General features: G+C 38.0%; 1 protein-coding gene across 2 annotated transcripts in view; it reads right to left on the bottom strand.

Moving 5' to 3' along the window:
- The window catches only part of TENM2 (teneurin transmembrane protein 2), a 571,867-nt gene extending 565,286 nt beyond the window's left edge, over positions 1 to 6,581 (bottom strand). For both annotated transcript variants that reach the window (XM_058545548.1, XM_058545558.1), the window contains exon 1: positions 6,464 to 6,581. In XM_058545548.1, coding sequence (XP_058401531.1) covers positions 6,464 to 6,521 — 58 coding nt within the window. In that variant the 5' untranslated portion in view covers positions 6,522 to 6,581. The remainder of the gene's footprint in view (positions 1 to 6,463) is intronic.
- Between the last annotated feature and the right edge of the window lie 10,747 nt (positions 6,582 to 17,328).

The raw sequence follows: 17,328 nt of genomic DNA, 5'->3' as shown, positions 1-17,328 counted from the left end.
GATCAGCAAATGTTAATTCCTTTCTTTTACATATAACCAGGCAGTAGAATTACAACTATTATATTTGTTCAAATATTTTGTGTTTGTGTATATGTGTGTGTGTGTACCTTTATAACATAAAAGGAAAGAGCATTGCACACTGGCTTTCAATACTTTGTCTAAGCCAAGTGCTGGACACAAGCCTGACAGAGCTGGCTGTTTTCCGTAGGGCCCTTACTAGGACATTTTTATATGACATTCTGAAATGCGCTTGATTAGTCTGGCTCGCCTTGCTTCATTCATACCACTGGTTAATCTCCATGGTTTTCCACAAAGGTGTGCACACATACGGATGCACCCAAGCAGATCCTGGGGATTGCCTTTTGGACAGAGAAAAGCTATAGCCAAAGCTTTTACAGATTTTGTGCCCCAAGAACTCTTTGAAACAAAACTTCAGGGTGACTTGAGGTCAAAATGTACCTAAGGATTTAATACAGGAGAAAAATGAGAGGGAAAGTCAGGCTAGGGCTCAAGTTTCTAAATTGGGAAGGGTTCTGCCAGTACGTTAGGCTCAAAATATCTAAAACTGAACCTACAAGCACTTCCTGCAGGAGGGGGTCAGACTGTGGGGCACCTCCAGGGCAGATGCACATTACTCCTTTCCCTGCTCCCGTCCTTGGGAATGTCTGCCCATGTGAAATGATTCAGCACATGCTGAATGAACTCAGATCTTCCCTTCGAAACATGCTGCTTTTCTTATGGTTTTATGTTGTCAGTGGAGCCAACATCTTTCTTGAGAGTCTCCATCAACATCTATAATTTCTTGGATCTTTACCCCCATCCTGGATTCATCAAGTCCACCAATTTCTCATCTGTCTGGTAGTTTCCAATGCTACGATGCTAATTTCAGTCCTTATCACTCTTCTGTAAACTGTAATGCCTCAGGACTGTTTTCCTTATTCCAAACCACCGAACATAGCACTGACAGATTAATTTGCAGAAGTTGCACTTTTGTATCATCACACCCCAACCCCTGGAACTCTTTGAGAGTTCCACATTGCCTACAAGAGATAAATTAAGTAGGGAAATTGTCCTGTATCTCCAAATCCTATCTAGGTTTTAAAGGGCTTCCCAATTGCTGCATTCTCTCCTGTTAGCTGCATGCAACCTTTATCCTCCTCTTGATTTTGACCCAGATTTTCAAGAAGATGGAAGGAACAATTGGCTTGAGTTGAATTACAGAGGTGTCTTTTTCATGAGCCATCAGGCTTGCCATAGTCTTTCCACTCTCAATTATATGCCTGACACTGCAGTTGAATGTTACTTTTTAACTGTGCACTTATGCTATTATTTTTCTTATCATAGGGTCAGGGGAAATATGGAATGTTCTCATTGCTCCTATATCTCTAATACCAGTCAGCTTGGTTCACTCATTTATATCAACTGCTTAGCTCCAGTACACACCAGAGTTTGTGTCTCCTGCCCCATAGCTGTTGTGTAACTGAAGTAGAGCAGACCAGCCCCTAAGGAGAAGTTAGCCACAACTCAAAGTTTTAGCACCAAATTGTCTCATTTTCTAAGGTTCAGCTTGGTTTCTTCAGAATGACCTCTTGTATTTTCACATTTCTCCTTTCTTTTGGCATTTTAATGGCAATAACCATACCTCCACCACATTTAATAACATCTTCCAGAAATAAGCCAGCTCTTTGATAATGACCCACTGCGCTGATACCATCAGCAAATAATACCCAAGGATAATAACACAAACCTTTCACAGAAAAGAATAGCTACAAGGTGAAACCCATTACTTGGAATGAATACAGGAAAGGATATTTTTGTTGTTGTAATAAACAATCTTTTTTGTTTTTTGTTTTTCTTTTTAAATACAGCTCCTTCAGGAATAACCTTTGTGAAAACATAAAGATATCAAAGTTTAACTTTTTGACCTTTCTTTCTCTAAACTAACATTGATAACGTACTGTGAAACTCTTATTTACTGGATAACATCCACTGAAGGTCTTAAGAAAGCATTCTTTAAAAGCTGTATTGTCTATTTCCTTTTAATCCTTCATGTTTACTTGGAAAAAAAAAAAATCTCTGCTTTCTAAATTACGTGTCCCTGACAAAAGGAAAAGAACACACAAGTTTTTCTTGTGAAGAGCATCAAAGAAGCCTCAGAGATTGAGGGGGAGTTTCTGGTTGATTTTCAGTCTTGGTTTGATTGGTGCTTATGACTCCCTGTGGCAAGTGCAGCCGCCCTAGCCCTGTGTGTGATGGTCATCACCACCATCTTTCTCCGCCCACCCTCCCTCTATGCCTGCACACTGCTTTTTCCTCACTGCTGCCATTTCTTTCCATCCCAATTTACACTGATTCTTCCCTCACCCCAGCCAGGAGTCAGTCATCTTAAGAGATCAGGGAAATGAGAATTTAATTCTGCTCAAGAAAAGGCACCTGGTGCAAAATGAACCTCTCATTCTTTAGATTAATAAACTAAGACCTTCGAGGTCATTTGACTTGTTAATGTAGTTGAGGAGATGGCAGGTGTGGGGAGGGGCAGGTCTCCTGTCTGCCATTTTGAGAAACAGTTTAGCATAATTGTTAAGAGCATGGACTTTTAAGATTAGACAGAGCTAGAGTCAAGTCCCAGCTCTGACACTTACTAGCTTTGTGATTTTGGACAAGTTACTTGACCTCTTTTAACCTCAGTTTCTTCATTTGCTAAATGGAATAATGATAGAAACTATATCACAAGGCATTTATCGTATGGAATCCTCCCAATGGCTACACCATTTATTGAGGACACAATTCTACCCTTACTGTTATTGTTTAGTGACCACAAACCCACTCACTGACCCTTTTTACAACCCCCGGAATTGCTTGAGTCTTGAAATCCACACTATCTTTGGAAGGCCCTCTCCTACCCTAGGGAAAGGAAGACAGTGTTTGCCCCACTTAGAAGAGAAACTGGGAAAACACAAAAAGCCAAATGTTATGTGAGAAAAACGAGCTCAAACCTCAGGTTGCAAAGCACATTTATGCTGCTCCAGGAATTTCATGTGAAACACCCATTACCCAAGCTGGTTTAATTTGTTTAGTTAATAAACTTTATACGACCCGTTTTTATTTAGCATGCATACTAGAAGCTTTTTTATATAATTTCTGAGTCCACAGTGGCATTCTCTCCCTGAACATTTATGACATTCCACAACTCAACTTCCAAAGAAACCCATTATAAAATTAAATGGATCCAGGTGGATAATTTGAGAGGGTAACGATATTGCATGCAGCAAAGACAATATGTAAATATTGTAGCAATCTCTCTGACACGGTATTAGAATATGAAAGAAAATGAAATCAACAAAACTATGAGATACTGAATTAATTCACTTTCAAATATTAAAAGTAATGAATCTTCTACTTATTTTCAGATTCCTATGACTCATCTTAATACTATGATAATTTTTAACTCCATTACATTACTTAACACATATTTGCATCACAGCACTCTACAAATGAAGGCCTGGCACTTTTTTTCAACTACAGTTTGCTAGAAATTGCTTTTATATTTTCACCATTCTGGGTTTGAATAATCTATTGTGCAATTATTTTTTAAAAAGTGCAACAAGACAGCCAACACTTGACATGGTGTTTTCTTTACAAGACGAACAAATAAATAAGGAAGTATAATCAGCCACACTAGGTAAGATATAGAGAATAAAACTCTATACTGAATCTGGATCTATCTTGTCTTCACTGGAAATGTGTTTTCCCTTCAGTTTTTATATACATATAAATAATTAAATAAATATAGGCCTTTAAAATTTTTTAACGGAAGTGGTTGGAATATTATTCAGCAATAAAAAGGAATGAACCACTGACACAGGCTACACCCTGGATGAACCTCAAAAAGATTATGCCAAAATGATTATGTGACTGAGACAAATCAGACACAAGAGATCATATATTGTGTGATCCCACTGATAGGAATCAGTGTCTAGAAAAGGCAAATTTATAAGAACAGAAAGTAGATTAGTGATCACCTGGAGCTGGGAGAGGGAATGGGGATTAACTTTAAACAGGCACAAGGGATATTACTGGGGGACACAAATGTCCTAAATCTTATTTATGGTGATGGTATCTGTAAAGTCACTACAAATCATTGACTTGTATACTCAAATGGGACAATTTTGTGATATATAAAACATACCTCAATAAATTGTTTATAAAACCAACCCGGAAGCTGTAATTGACACATAGATGATTTAAAACTAATTGCAAGGAGGCTATTTGAGAAAGGAACTTTTTGCCATCATGTCATCAAAAGGACACATCTCCCTTTGCAGTGACACATGGGGACATCTTCTGTGGGAACCTTGACGACGTAAGCGTATCCACTGAGCACTGTGGCACGTGCTTTACACGTCCAGGCAGTTTCTTACACTCTCCTCCACAGAAGACAGTGTCCCTCCCACTGCACCTCTTTCTCACACACTGTATCCAAACAATGCATACTGAGGTGGGTTTAATATCCACAGACTTGATGTGCAAACTCAAAGTATATCACGGAGGTTAGTTCTTCATCCCTTCTTTGAGTTCAGTAAGTTTGGCTAAGCACTGTATTTCCTCGATTCAACAATGCTGTATGTCCAATCCTTTTATAGTTTTATCATATTTTTTTATTTCCATCTTAAATCTTTTGGTTTTTAAGCCCTACTATGATACTTGTACTATACTTCCTGGGCACAATAATAAATAATAGCTGTATATCACACAGGCAATAAAAGCTCATAATAGACTCAATTTGGTGTACAAGCATATGTATGTATGTATAGAAACATATCTGTAAATGCTGTGTGTAGGGAGCATGAGGAGTGGGAGTGAAAATAGTTCACTTGCATGTCTAATGCATCTTTGGAACAGCTACATATGTCTCTCTGTCAACTGTGTACAGTTGTCTCAGCAGAGAAGAGCTCATTTTGTAAATACCATCTACGCCAACACTTAAGTTGCTGTATTTTGAGACTGCGTCTCTCTTTTCACATTCATTGTCTCCTTCTCATTTCCTCAATATGTGATATTTTGGAAACCTGGGGTGGAGCCAAAGAGAAAAAGGTACGGAGCCTGAAAAAGAACAATTCATTACTTTTTAGCTAAGGGAGCAGGCAAAGGAGAAGCCACCAGTGTATGAGTGTCATTTTTGTGCCAGGCTCGGTGGTATGCTGGCGGGTCTTCTCTCTATATTATTTTCTTTAGTTCTTGCAACAACATTCTGAAGCAGGTTTTATCTTTTCCTTTCACTGATGAGGAAGTTGAAGCTCAAAGGAAAGTTAACTAACTAGCCCAGGTTCACTGAGCTAGTAAGTGAAGTAGACAGACTTGATTCTGATGCCAATTTATTTCATGATTAAAACTGATTTTCATGCTCAGTAACTTTTACTATCTTAGTAAAGATAGTAAATATTTAGTAAACTCCTATAGTGTGTGTTCTGCTCCTTTGTCAATTCTGAAAGGATTGTCTGAGAGATGAAACATCAAGAATTCTGGGAGGAAAAGAGAGTAGCCACCTTTTCATGAAAACCAAATGCTTGTTTGTTTTATGAACCATGCTGAAAAATTCCTTACTTCCTCAATGAACGGCCTAATTGGAAGGGGTGTCTTTGTAATTATAATGACCTCCTCCTGCAATCAGCCATGATATGTAGGTGATAAATTATTGATCTCCTATCTCACCATGGCTAACTACTCTCCATGGTTTATTTGGTTCTGTGAGCCTGTCATTATGGAAATAAGTGGGTGACATACTTTGATACAAATTTGACTGTTAGATTTTACAATGAACTTCTATGAACATATGTACTAACACAGTAAGACCTCATAACTCTGAAAGTTATTATCATGTTTACCTTATTAAGTCATTTACAACAAAGGTTCTCAAACTTAAGTGTGTATCAGAATTCTATGGAAGAGTGGAGAAAAGTCAAGATGGCGGCGTGGGCAGACTCTGAACTCACCTCCTCCCGCGGACACAGCCAATTTACAACTACTCGTGGAAAAATTACCCCTGAGACAGAACTGAAAACTGGATAAGAGGAACTCGTGCAACAAAGGACAATCCTAATTGCGGTGGAAGAGGCAGAGACTCCCTTCTGGAGAGGAAAAACGCCGCCTTCACAAGCCGCAGCGCCTCACGGCCGCCCGGGAGCAGCTCACAGGTCCGCAGCCCTCCCTGGAGGCGTGGGGCCCTGAGCTGGGGAGCGCCCCCGCTGTGGGCATTTTGTGGACCCAGCACAATCGAGACAAGTGGTATAATATCCGACTTGGCCTGCTACTAAAACATTGGGGAGTCCCCCCAGAAAAGCTGGTTCACAAAGAAATTAAAACTGGCTCTTAAAAGGCCCATGTGCAAACTCACCCGTTTCAGAAAGCAACCTAAAATCACCAGAAAGAAAGGTGCACGGTGCTTTGGTGAAAAGAGACTCACCTGATAGGCCCTGAGTGCATCTCGGTGAGGGGTGAGACCTCTCCAGGGACTGGGACATTGGCGGTGGCCATTGTTGTGGCCTGGTGTGAGCGTACTGACACAGACGCCATTGGAGTTCTCCCTGAGGCCTGCTAGCCCAGGTCTGCCCCACCCACTGGAGCACTGATTTAATCCAGCTCAGCCAGGGCTGGCAGCCCACCCTAGAGACGGGCCCCACCCAACAACAAGCCCTCAGGCAACTTGTGGGCTTACATAGATTGGTGACTGGATTCTCTGCAGCCTGGCAACTGAGCCCACTTCACTGGGGCAGGGCATGCACAAGGAGCCGGTGGAGAGTGTGGGGAGGTGGTGGAGTGTGTGGAGCTCCCGCCATGGAGAGACTGGGTCCACTTCAGGAAGTTGGGGTGCACACACGGGGCAGGACTGTGTTGAATGTGTGTGTGGACCTGTGGGCGGCAGGGCTTGTCAGCCACAGAAGACTTGTGCTTCTCAAAGACCCACATAGGGGTTTTGACCCACCTTCCAAAGCCTGAAACAATTGGGTGCTCCCGTGCCTGAGGCCAGCCCCACCAAGCTGCAATCCTCAGAGAGCTGACAAGAGACCTAAAGGTTGGAGGCTTATAGCAATTGTAAGCCCCTGAGCCTAACAACCTGCCATGCTGGGGGCCTACTCAATTAAAAGAAATACTGAAACACAAATGTGGTATTAGAACTTGAAGCCAACTGTGCTGGGGCTCCCCACACCTGATAAAGAGACTGAAGGGACCACAACAACTACAAGCAGCTGAGCATTACAACAGCTAGCTAGGAGCATAACTCAGCCTCCCTGGGCACCTACAGGGAGAGCAAACAGGCCACAACAGAAGGACACATGTAGCCCACATAGGGGTCACCCTTGGAACATTGAGAACTGAAGGAATCACACTGGAAGCCTCCTAAGGCATCACGTATATAAGGTCACCTATCCAAGAGCAGGAGACGTAGATGACCTACCTAATACGTAGACAAAAGCACAGGGAAAGAGGCAAAATGAGGAGGCAAAGGAATACATTCCAAGTAAGGGAACAGGACAAAACCCCAGAAAAGGAACTAAGTGAAACAGAAATGAGCAACCTACCTGACAGAGAGTTCAAACAGAGTGTTAAGGATGCTCACTGATCTGGGGAGAAGAATAGATGAACTCAGTGAGAATGTCAACAAAGAAATGGAAGATATAAAAAAGAACCAATCAGAAATGAAGAATACAGTACAGGAAACGAAAAATTCACTAGAGGGACTCAAAAGCAGAGTAGAGGATACAGAAGAATGGATCTGCGAGCTGGACGAAAGACTAAAAGAAATTACCCAAGCTGAACAGGTAAAAGAAAAAAGAATTAAAAAGAGTGAGGACAGTCTAAGGGACCTCTGGGACAACATCAAGTGCACTAACATCAGTGTTATAGGTGTCCCGGAAGGAGAAGAGCGGGACAAAGGGGCAGAAAATCTATTTCAAGAAATAATAGATGAAAACTTCCCTAACCTAAGGAAGGAAACAATCAGGTACAGGAAGCACAGAGAGCCCCAAACAAGATAAACTCAAAGAGGCCCACACCAAGACACATCATAATCAAAATGTCCAGAATTAAAGATAAAGAGAGAATCCTAAAAGCCGCAAGAGAAAGATAAGTTACATACAAAGGAAACCCCATAAGGCTATCAGCTGACTTCTCTGCAGAAACCTTACAGGCTAGAAGAGAGTGGCACGATACATTTAAAGTGCTAAAAGGAAAAAACTTACAGCCAAGAATACTCTACCCAACAAGGTCATCATTAAAAATGGAAGGAGAGATAAAAAATTTCCCAGACAAGCAAAAATTAAAGGAGTTTGTCACCAAGAAATCAGTGCTACAAGAAATGTTAAAGAGACTGATTTAAGGGGAAAAGAGAAGACCACAAATAGGAAAAATTATCTATTTCCATGATAAGAGGGTAATGGATACAAATGACAAAAAAGAGGTTAGATATGATATCAAAAACATAAAATGAGGGAGGAGGGGAGTTAAAGAGTAGAGCTCTCAGACAGAGGTCAAACTAAAGAGACCATCAATTCTGTAGAGAAGGAGAAAGGAACAGAGAAGGACTACTAAAACACCGAGAAAAAAAAAAGTTAAAAAATGGCAGTAAGTACATACTTGTCAATAGCTACTTTAAAGGTCAATGGACTAAATGCTCCAATTAAAAGGCACAGGGTGGCTGACTGGATAAAACAACAAGACCCATATATATGCTGCATACAAGAGACACACTTCAGACCTAAAGACACTCACAAACTGAAAGTGAAGGGATGGAAAAAGATACTACATGCATATGGCAATGAAAAGAAAGCTGGACTAGCAGTACTCATATCAGACAAAATAGACTTTAAAACAAAAACTGTAAAAAGAGACAAAGAAGGGCATTACATAATGATCAAGGGAACAATCCAACAAGAGGATATAACACTTGTAAATATCCACGCACCCAATGCAGGTGCACCTAAATATATAAAGCAATTATTAACTGACATAAAAAGAGAAATAGACAGTAACACAATAATAGTAGGGGACTTTAACACTCCACTTACACCAACGGATAGATCATGCAAACAGAAGATCAATAAGGAAACATTGGCCTTAAATGACACACGAGAACAGATGGATGTAGTAGGTATATACTGAGCATTCCATCCAAAAACCGAAGAATACATGTTCTTTTCAAATGCACATGGAACATTCTCCAGGAGTGATCATATATTAGGCCACAAAACAAGTCTCCATAAATTTAAGAAGATTGAAATAATACCAAGCATCTTTTCTGACCACAACGGTATGAAACTAGAAATCAACTATAGGAAGAAAATCAGAAAAGCCACAAATATGTGGAGATTAAACAACATGCTATTGAACAACGACTGGGTCAGTGAAGAAATCAAAGGAGAAATCAAAAAATACCTGGAGACAAATGAAAATGAAAATACGACATGCCAGAATTTATGGGATACAGCAAAAGCGGTTCTAAGAGGGAAGTTTACAGCAATACAGGCCTATCTCAATAAACAAGAAAAATCTCAAATAAACAATCCAACATTGCACCTAAAGGAACTGGAAAAAGAAGAACAAACAAAGCACAAAATCAGTAGAAGAAGGGAAATAATAAAAATCAGAGCAGAAATAAACGAAATAGAGACTAAAAAAACAATAGAAAAAATTAATAAAACCAAGAGCTGGTTCTTTGAAAAGATAAAAACAAAATTGACAAACCTTTAGCTAGACTCACCAAGAAAAAAAGAGAGAAGGCTCAAATAAGTAAAATCAGAAATGAAAGAGGAGAAATTACAACAGACACCTCAGAAATACAAAAGATTATAAGAGAATACTATGAAAAGCTATATGCCAACCAATTCGACAATCTGGAAGAAATGGATAAATTCTTGGAATCATACAACCTTCCAAAACTGGATCAAGAAGAAGTAGAGAATTTGAATAGACCAATCACCAGTAAGGAGATCGAAACAGTAATCAAAAACCTCCCCCAAAATAAAAGTCCAGGACCAGACGGCTTCCCTGGTGAATTCTACCAAACATTCAAAGAAGACTTAATACCTATCCTTCTCAAACTCTTCCAAAAAAATGAGGAGGCAGGGAAGCTCCCTAACTCATTCTACGAAGCCAACATTACCCTGATACCAAAACCAGACAAGGACAACACAAAAAAAGAAAATTACAGGCCAATATCACTGATGAACATCGATGCAAAAATCCTCAACAAAATACTAGCAAATTGCATACAACAATACATTAAAAAGATTACACACCGTGATCAAGTGGGATTTATTCCAGGGATGCAGGGCTGGTTCAACATTCACAAATCAATCAACGTAATACACCACATTAATAAAATGAAGAATAAAAATCACATGATCATCTCAATAGATGCAGAGAAAGCATTTGACAAGATACAGCATCCATTTATGATAAAAACTCTGAATAAAATGGGTATAGAAGGAAAGTACTTCAACATAATAAAGGCCATATATGACAAACCCACAGCTAATATCATCCTCAATAGTGAAAAACTGAAACCTATCCCTCTAAGAACAGGAACCAGACAAGGATGCCCACTGTCACCACTCCTATTTAACATAGTACTGGAAGTCGTAGCCAGAGCGATCAGGCAAGAAAAAGAAATAAAAGGGATCCAAATTGGAAAGGAAGAAGTGAAACTGTCACTATTTGCAGATGACATGATTTTATATATAGAAAACCCTAAAGAATCCACCAGAAAACTTTTAGAAGTAATAAACAAATACGGTAAAGTTGCAGGATACAAAATCAACATACAAAAATCAGCTGCATTTCTATACATCAACAACGAAGTAGCAGAAAGAGAAATTAAGAATACAATCCCATTTACAATTGCAACAAAAAGAATAAAATACCTAGGAATAAACTTAACCAAAGAGGTGAAAGATCTGTACACCGAAAACTATAAAACATTGTTGAAAGAAATTGAAGAAGACACAAAGAAATGGAAAGATATTCCGTGCTCTTGGATTGGAAGAATCAACATAGTTAAGATGTCCATACTTCCTAAAGCAATCTATAGATTCAATGCAATCCCTATCAAAGTTCCAACAACATTTTTCACAGAAATAGAACAAAGAATCCTAAAATTTATATGGAACAACAAAAGATCGCGAATAGCTAAAGGAATCCCGAGAAAAAAGAACAAAGCTGGAGGTATCACACTCCCTGATTTCAAAATATACTACAAAGCTATAGTAACCAAAACAGCCCGGTACTGGCACAAAAACAGACACACAGATCAATGGAATAGAATGGAAAGCCCAGAAATAAACCCACACATCTATGGACAGCTAATCTTTGACAAAGGAGCCAAGAACATACAATGGAGAAAAGAAAGTCTCTTCAACAAATGGTGTTGGGAAAACTGGACAGCCACTTGCAAAAAAATGAAAGTAGACCCTTACCTTACACCATACACAAAAATTAACTCCCAATGGATTAAACACTTAAATGTAAGACCTGAAACTATGAAACTTCTAGAAGAAAACATAGGCAGTACGCTCTTTGACATCGGTCTTAGCAACATATTTTTAAGCACCACGTCTGACCGGGCAACAGAAACTATAGAGAAAATAAACAAATGGGACTACATCAAACTAAAAAGCTTCTGCACAGCAAAGGAAACCATCAACAAAACGAAAAGACAACCTCACAATTGGGAGAAGATATTTGCAAACCATACATCTGATAAGGGGTTAATCTCCAAAATATATAAAGAACCCATGCATCTCAACAACAAAAAAACTAACAACTCAATTAAAAAATGGGAAAAAGACCTAAACAGACATTTCTCCAAAGAAGATATACAGATGGCCAACAGACACATGAAAAGATGTTCAAAATCATTAACTATCAGGGAAATGCAAATCAAAACTACAATGAGATATCACCTCACGCCTGTCAGAATGGCTATAATTAACAAGACAGGAAACAACATGTGTTGGAGAGGATGTGGAGAGAAGGGAACTCTCATACACCGCTGGTGGGAGTGCAAACTGGTGCAGCCACTATGGAAAACAGTATGGAGATTCCTCAAAAAATCAGGGATAGAACTACCATATGATCCAGCTATTCCACTGCTGGGTACTTATCCAAAGAACTTAAAAACACCAATGCGTAAAGATACATGCACCCCTGTGTTCATTGCAGCGTTATACACAATAGCCAAGACTTGGAAGCAACCTAAGTGCCCATCAAGGCACGAATGGATAAAGAAGCTGTGGTATATATACACAATGGAATACTACTCAGCCATAAGAAATGATGAAATCCAGCCATTTGTGACAACATGGATGGACATTGAGGGTATTATGCAAAGTGAAATAAGTCAGAGGGAGAAGGTCAAATACCATATGATTTCCTTCATTAAGTAGTAGATAATAACAACAATAAACAAACACATAGAGACAGAGATTGGATTGGTGGTTACCAGAGGGGAAGGGGGGAGGGAGGAAGGTGAAAGGGATAATTTGGCACATGTGTGTGGTGATGGGTTGTAATTAGTATTTGGGTGGTGAACATGATGTAATCTATGCAGAAATAGAAGTATAATGATGTACACCTGAAATTATACAATGTTATAAACCAATGTTACTGCAATAAACAAAAAAATTAAAAAAAAAAAAGAATTCTATGGAAGGCTTGATAAAACACACAAATTGGCTGACTCCCACGATTTCCACATCAGTAGGTCTAAGGTCTGCAGGGATTTGGTATTTTGGACAAGTTTTCAAATGATGCTGATGTGCTGACTTGGGGACCCATTTTTGAGAACTACTAACTTAAAATTAAAATTTTAAAAATTTAAATTAAATTGGGTAAGATGATAAGAGAATGATTAGCTAAAGCACTACTATAGCTAAGAGTCAAGCTTCTCCCTGAACAAGTGATATCTTAGTGGTCCTTTAGATGCCACATAACGTGATGGGGAAAGCATATACCAGGTAGGGCTATACTAAATGCAAAGACCCTGAGGTATAAACCAGCTTGGCTTTTGTGAGAAATAGGAAGAAGGTCAGTATTATGGGTGAGTGAGCAAATGGTAAGAGACAAAATTTAGAATGGCAGGCAGAGCTAGATCATTTAGAGTCTTAAAGGCCACGATAAGAACTTGGAGGTCTTTAAGCAGAGAAAGGCACAACGTGAGCCAGGCTAAGACGACTCACTCGTTCCCGTTCCGTAGGTATTGAATAAGTATATAAAAGTGAGCATACACACACATAAAAACCAGTTTCAAAAATTTTGACCTTTAAATAAGTGTTTTCGCCTAGTTTATTTAGCATATGAGTGAGAACATACAAATTAATACACTGGCCAAAATTGTGCCTTTACCACTGATACTTTAAGGATATTACTATGTACTATAAACATGGGCAACTCAAATAATAATTAGGGGGAAAATCATATGGAAATTGCTAACAAACTCATTAGAGTGTGCTTAATTATTGCAGTGAAGGGGTAGCAAGAGGATTGGAGCTTACCAAATAAATCTGTTTGCACATGGATTGATATGCCTGTATCATAATTACTCACAGCTGTTGGACTTTTGAAGTGTATTAGGAACTTAATTCCAAAACTTGCATGCTGAAAAGGTTTTTTAAGAAGGAAGTGTTAGTCCAGTGCCTGTAATGTGACCAAGGAGAATTTTTCTAGCAATTCTTCTTGGCAATTACTCACAGAGCAACTATAGTTCTCCTCATTATATATAATGAAGTGGACCTGCTCATTTTTGATTTTCACACACTTTGCAGAAAAAGCAAAGCCTCCTGATTGAAACTGCTTGAGCCCCGTGATGAGAAGTTGCATGTAATATGTGTTCCAATTACAAAACGATCTCAGAAAACAGGCTCGATGCCTGATGTATTCATTTGAAAGCAATTCTTGGCCAAATTGATCTTTAAATAATCTATCTATACGCTTGTTAATTTAATAGATCAACTGACATCAGGAAAAGACAGAAGTGCTTCATCCTTCACACTCTGTCTTACAGCTGACAACTAATCCTTCTTTCTTGGCGATTCATTTTATACCTTATAAATTAGAAGAAATGTACAGGATCCCTGAAATACAGCTGAGGCTATGCCCAATAGCTTCTTCTTACTCATCATTAATCAGAAAATTAATACTGTGGCTGGGCTAACAATTTCGATCTCAGTCTAATTTTTGGTCTATTTAACTATGGCTGCTGTCCTGACTTATAGTGTTATTGAGCGTAAACGAAGTGATTATTTGTACCTAAGTGATTTCCTTTGTTTCTAAGGTACCTTTTCAGATCAGCTTTTGATAAGTGCTAAGACTAGCTAATGAGGACAATTTAAAAAGAAAACAATAACTTAAGAACCAAGTGTTATCACAGTCAATGAATTTTCCAGTGTTCATGCACGTGCACCCATACACTCTTCCTGCCTATATAGACCAAATCATAGTATTAAAGATCTTGTATAATCTGGCCTTTTTTATCCTTGCTGCCATATACCTTGCATTCCAGATTCCCCAATTACTAACTTTTCTTCCAACTTATGTTGGACTATCATATATCCATGCCTACATCCTTTTCATTCCTTCTTCCTGGAATGCCCTTCCTTACTTGAATTGAGATCCCACTCAACCTTCAAGGACCAAATCAACATCTTTCCCTCTGAAAAGGCTTGCCTCAGTCTATCCCAGGAAAAATCAATATGTAAACAAACTCTGCTTTTAATACTAATATATTATTTGTCATCAATTAAAATGCAAACTACAACAGCAACAATCATACTGATAGCAAACACTTATATTGTTCCAGTTCCTTGTTCTAAGCTTACCGTTCTAAATTCTTTATAGATTATCATCTCATTTAATCTTTACAAAGCCCTATGATATGGGTGATTTTATTTGCTTCATGAGCAACAGAGGCAATGAGAGAACAAATAATTTGTTCCAGATCACTCAGATGTTAAGAGGGCTGAGCCAGATTTTGGACCCAGTCAATGTGGCTTCAGAGTCCAGTCTCTTAACTCCTATGCTGTGTCACAATGCCAATCTTGCAGGGGAGTTGAAAGCATTAGAATAAATCTAAAGTGCCTGGCATAGTATCTCAAACATAATTCAAGAAGTGGTGGTGATCTTATTATTATATGTAATAAAATTATTATAAAAATAAATTATAAGTAATAATTAATAAATCTGATACGATATATTTATTGTTCTTTTAGTATGTCAAATGTCAGTCTATCATTTTAGGTTGATGCTCTATAAATCAGCAATCATAACTTTTATGCATGAGTCCACAACTCACATACATGGTTGTGGTGCAGAATAAGCATTCAATAAACATTAAGTGAACGAATGAATGAAATGAATCAACAAACTAATCCAAGAAGCTTCTGGATGGGCTTTTCCCTCTCCTCCATATTTCCCTGAGGCACAATGCTAAATATCTCAAAAATCAGACAAATATTAAGCCATTGAAGCCTGGATTAAATCAATTTTTTCCTTCCACTTCCATGAGTTATTATTTAAAATAAAACCCACAAAGCAATATTTTTAAAAGTCTACATCCCGAAGTAAAACATGGAAATTATCTGATTAATGCAGATAGCCACTCACCAATTTATATTCTTAAACTCAAGAGAATCATTTAGCTAATTGTATAGGTGATTATTATGCTTTTCACAGAAGTGTGTATCATGCATTTAGAATTTTTAAATTGCATCTCCAAGAGAATCCTCTTAAATCTAATTATTGTATACTTAAAATTTTCCATAATCAGCTAAAAGATTTATTTCTTTAAAGAAATAAAGCTTTTACATATGTGAAAATTCACTTGTGAGAAGGTTAGTTAAACATCTAAAAAAGTAATTAAGTAGGTTTTTTTTTTAAGTAGGCTGAAACATACATTAAAATAACTGGTCAACAACAACAAAAAAATTCTTTCTCATATTTTTCTTGCTAACGGTTTAAAGTTTAGTGTATGACCACCAAAAAAAATTTGTTTCAATAATTCAATAGTAATCAGAATTCTTATACTTAGGGAAATTCTCCGATGTTTCAGAAAATATTTTAAGATAAAGTGCTGATAGAGGTACTGAGTTTGGAAAAAGGCTGAAATTCTTTGAACTTCCCATGTGATTGGTGACTGGTTCAACTTCAAATGTGCTGCTGCTTTAAATTTGGTCCACCGAGAAGAGACATATGCATGTAGAGAACATTTTCAGAAAAAAGTAAAAAGAAGGAAGAAAGAGAGAGGCAGGAAGTGTGGGAGGGAAGGAAGAAGAAACTCACTGTGGTTTGCTTCTCTCAGTGGCCTTGGAGAGAAACAACAGAAAAAGTAGTTTTCAGAACTCTATCTTTGGTCTGAAACCTGTTTTTACTCATGTGTTTATATTGGTTTTTTAAAAAAGGCACAAACCCACACTATATATATACTTATCTATAAATTATATACTTCTGTATTATATATGCTATAATACATATATAAATGTACACAGCATTTACAAGGATATGATAAACAAAATAAAAGAAAAGAAGTTCAATAGTACCTTCCTGCACCACATTTGAGAAATACCGCTCTAAAGAATGGCAATGTCAATATTTTAAAATATAAGATTTCCCAATTGGGACTTCAACATGTCAGTATCCCGTAATATTCTGATTTGCCAATAACTTAACCATAGACCCATTGTCCAAATTCAATGCCTACGTCTTTTTGTTAATTTCATAAAAGTCTTCTTTTTGGTGTACATCTCTTTGACTGAAGAAAAAAAAAGTTTTCAAGGACAAATGAATGCTTTGGGGAGGCTTTTGATATACTGAAGGTTTGTTTAACAGTTCGTCCTGGGCTGAGTAAGTTGGGGAATTTAGGAGATTCAGGTGGGATTGCTTAACGTTAAGTACATGATAAAAGAACTTTATTTACAGAGCCATCAATCTTCTTTATGAAGCTGGGACTGCAGAGAGAACATTGGACTATGAATCAAAAGATGTGGGTGCTAGCGCCGGAGGTGATTCTGCAACTAAGTAGTTGGATGACCTTGATCAAGTCATTTAATTTTTCTGTGTCTCCCTTTAAAAATTTTTTTTGCTAAATTCCTCAGACATTTATGGAGCTTCTTCTATGTACTTGGTATAATAAGAAATAATCACATGAATAATTAACCCTAATACTTTTAAGCACCTATTAAGACTCCAAAAGGAGAATTTCTAACTTTCTAGACATTTTCTCTAACTTCGTGGGATTTTAACATTTAAGTTATATTCAAAGTCTATGCCAAGTATCAGCAG

This window comes from Diceros bicornis, chromosome 1, assembly GCF_020826845.1.
Source record: "Diceros bicornis minor isolate mBicDic1 chromosome 1, mDicBic1.mat.cur, whole genome shotgun sequence".
NCBI lineage: Eukaryota > Metazoa > Chordata > Mammalia > Perissodactyla > Rhinocerotidae > Diceros > Diceros bicornis.
This window is presented reverse-complemented; position numbering and strand designations above follow the sequence as displayed.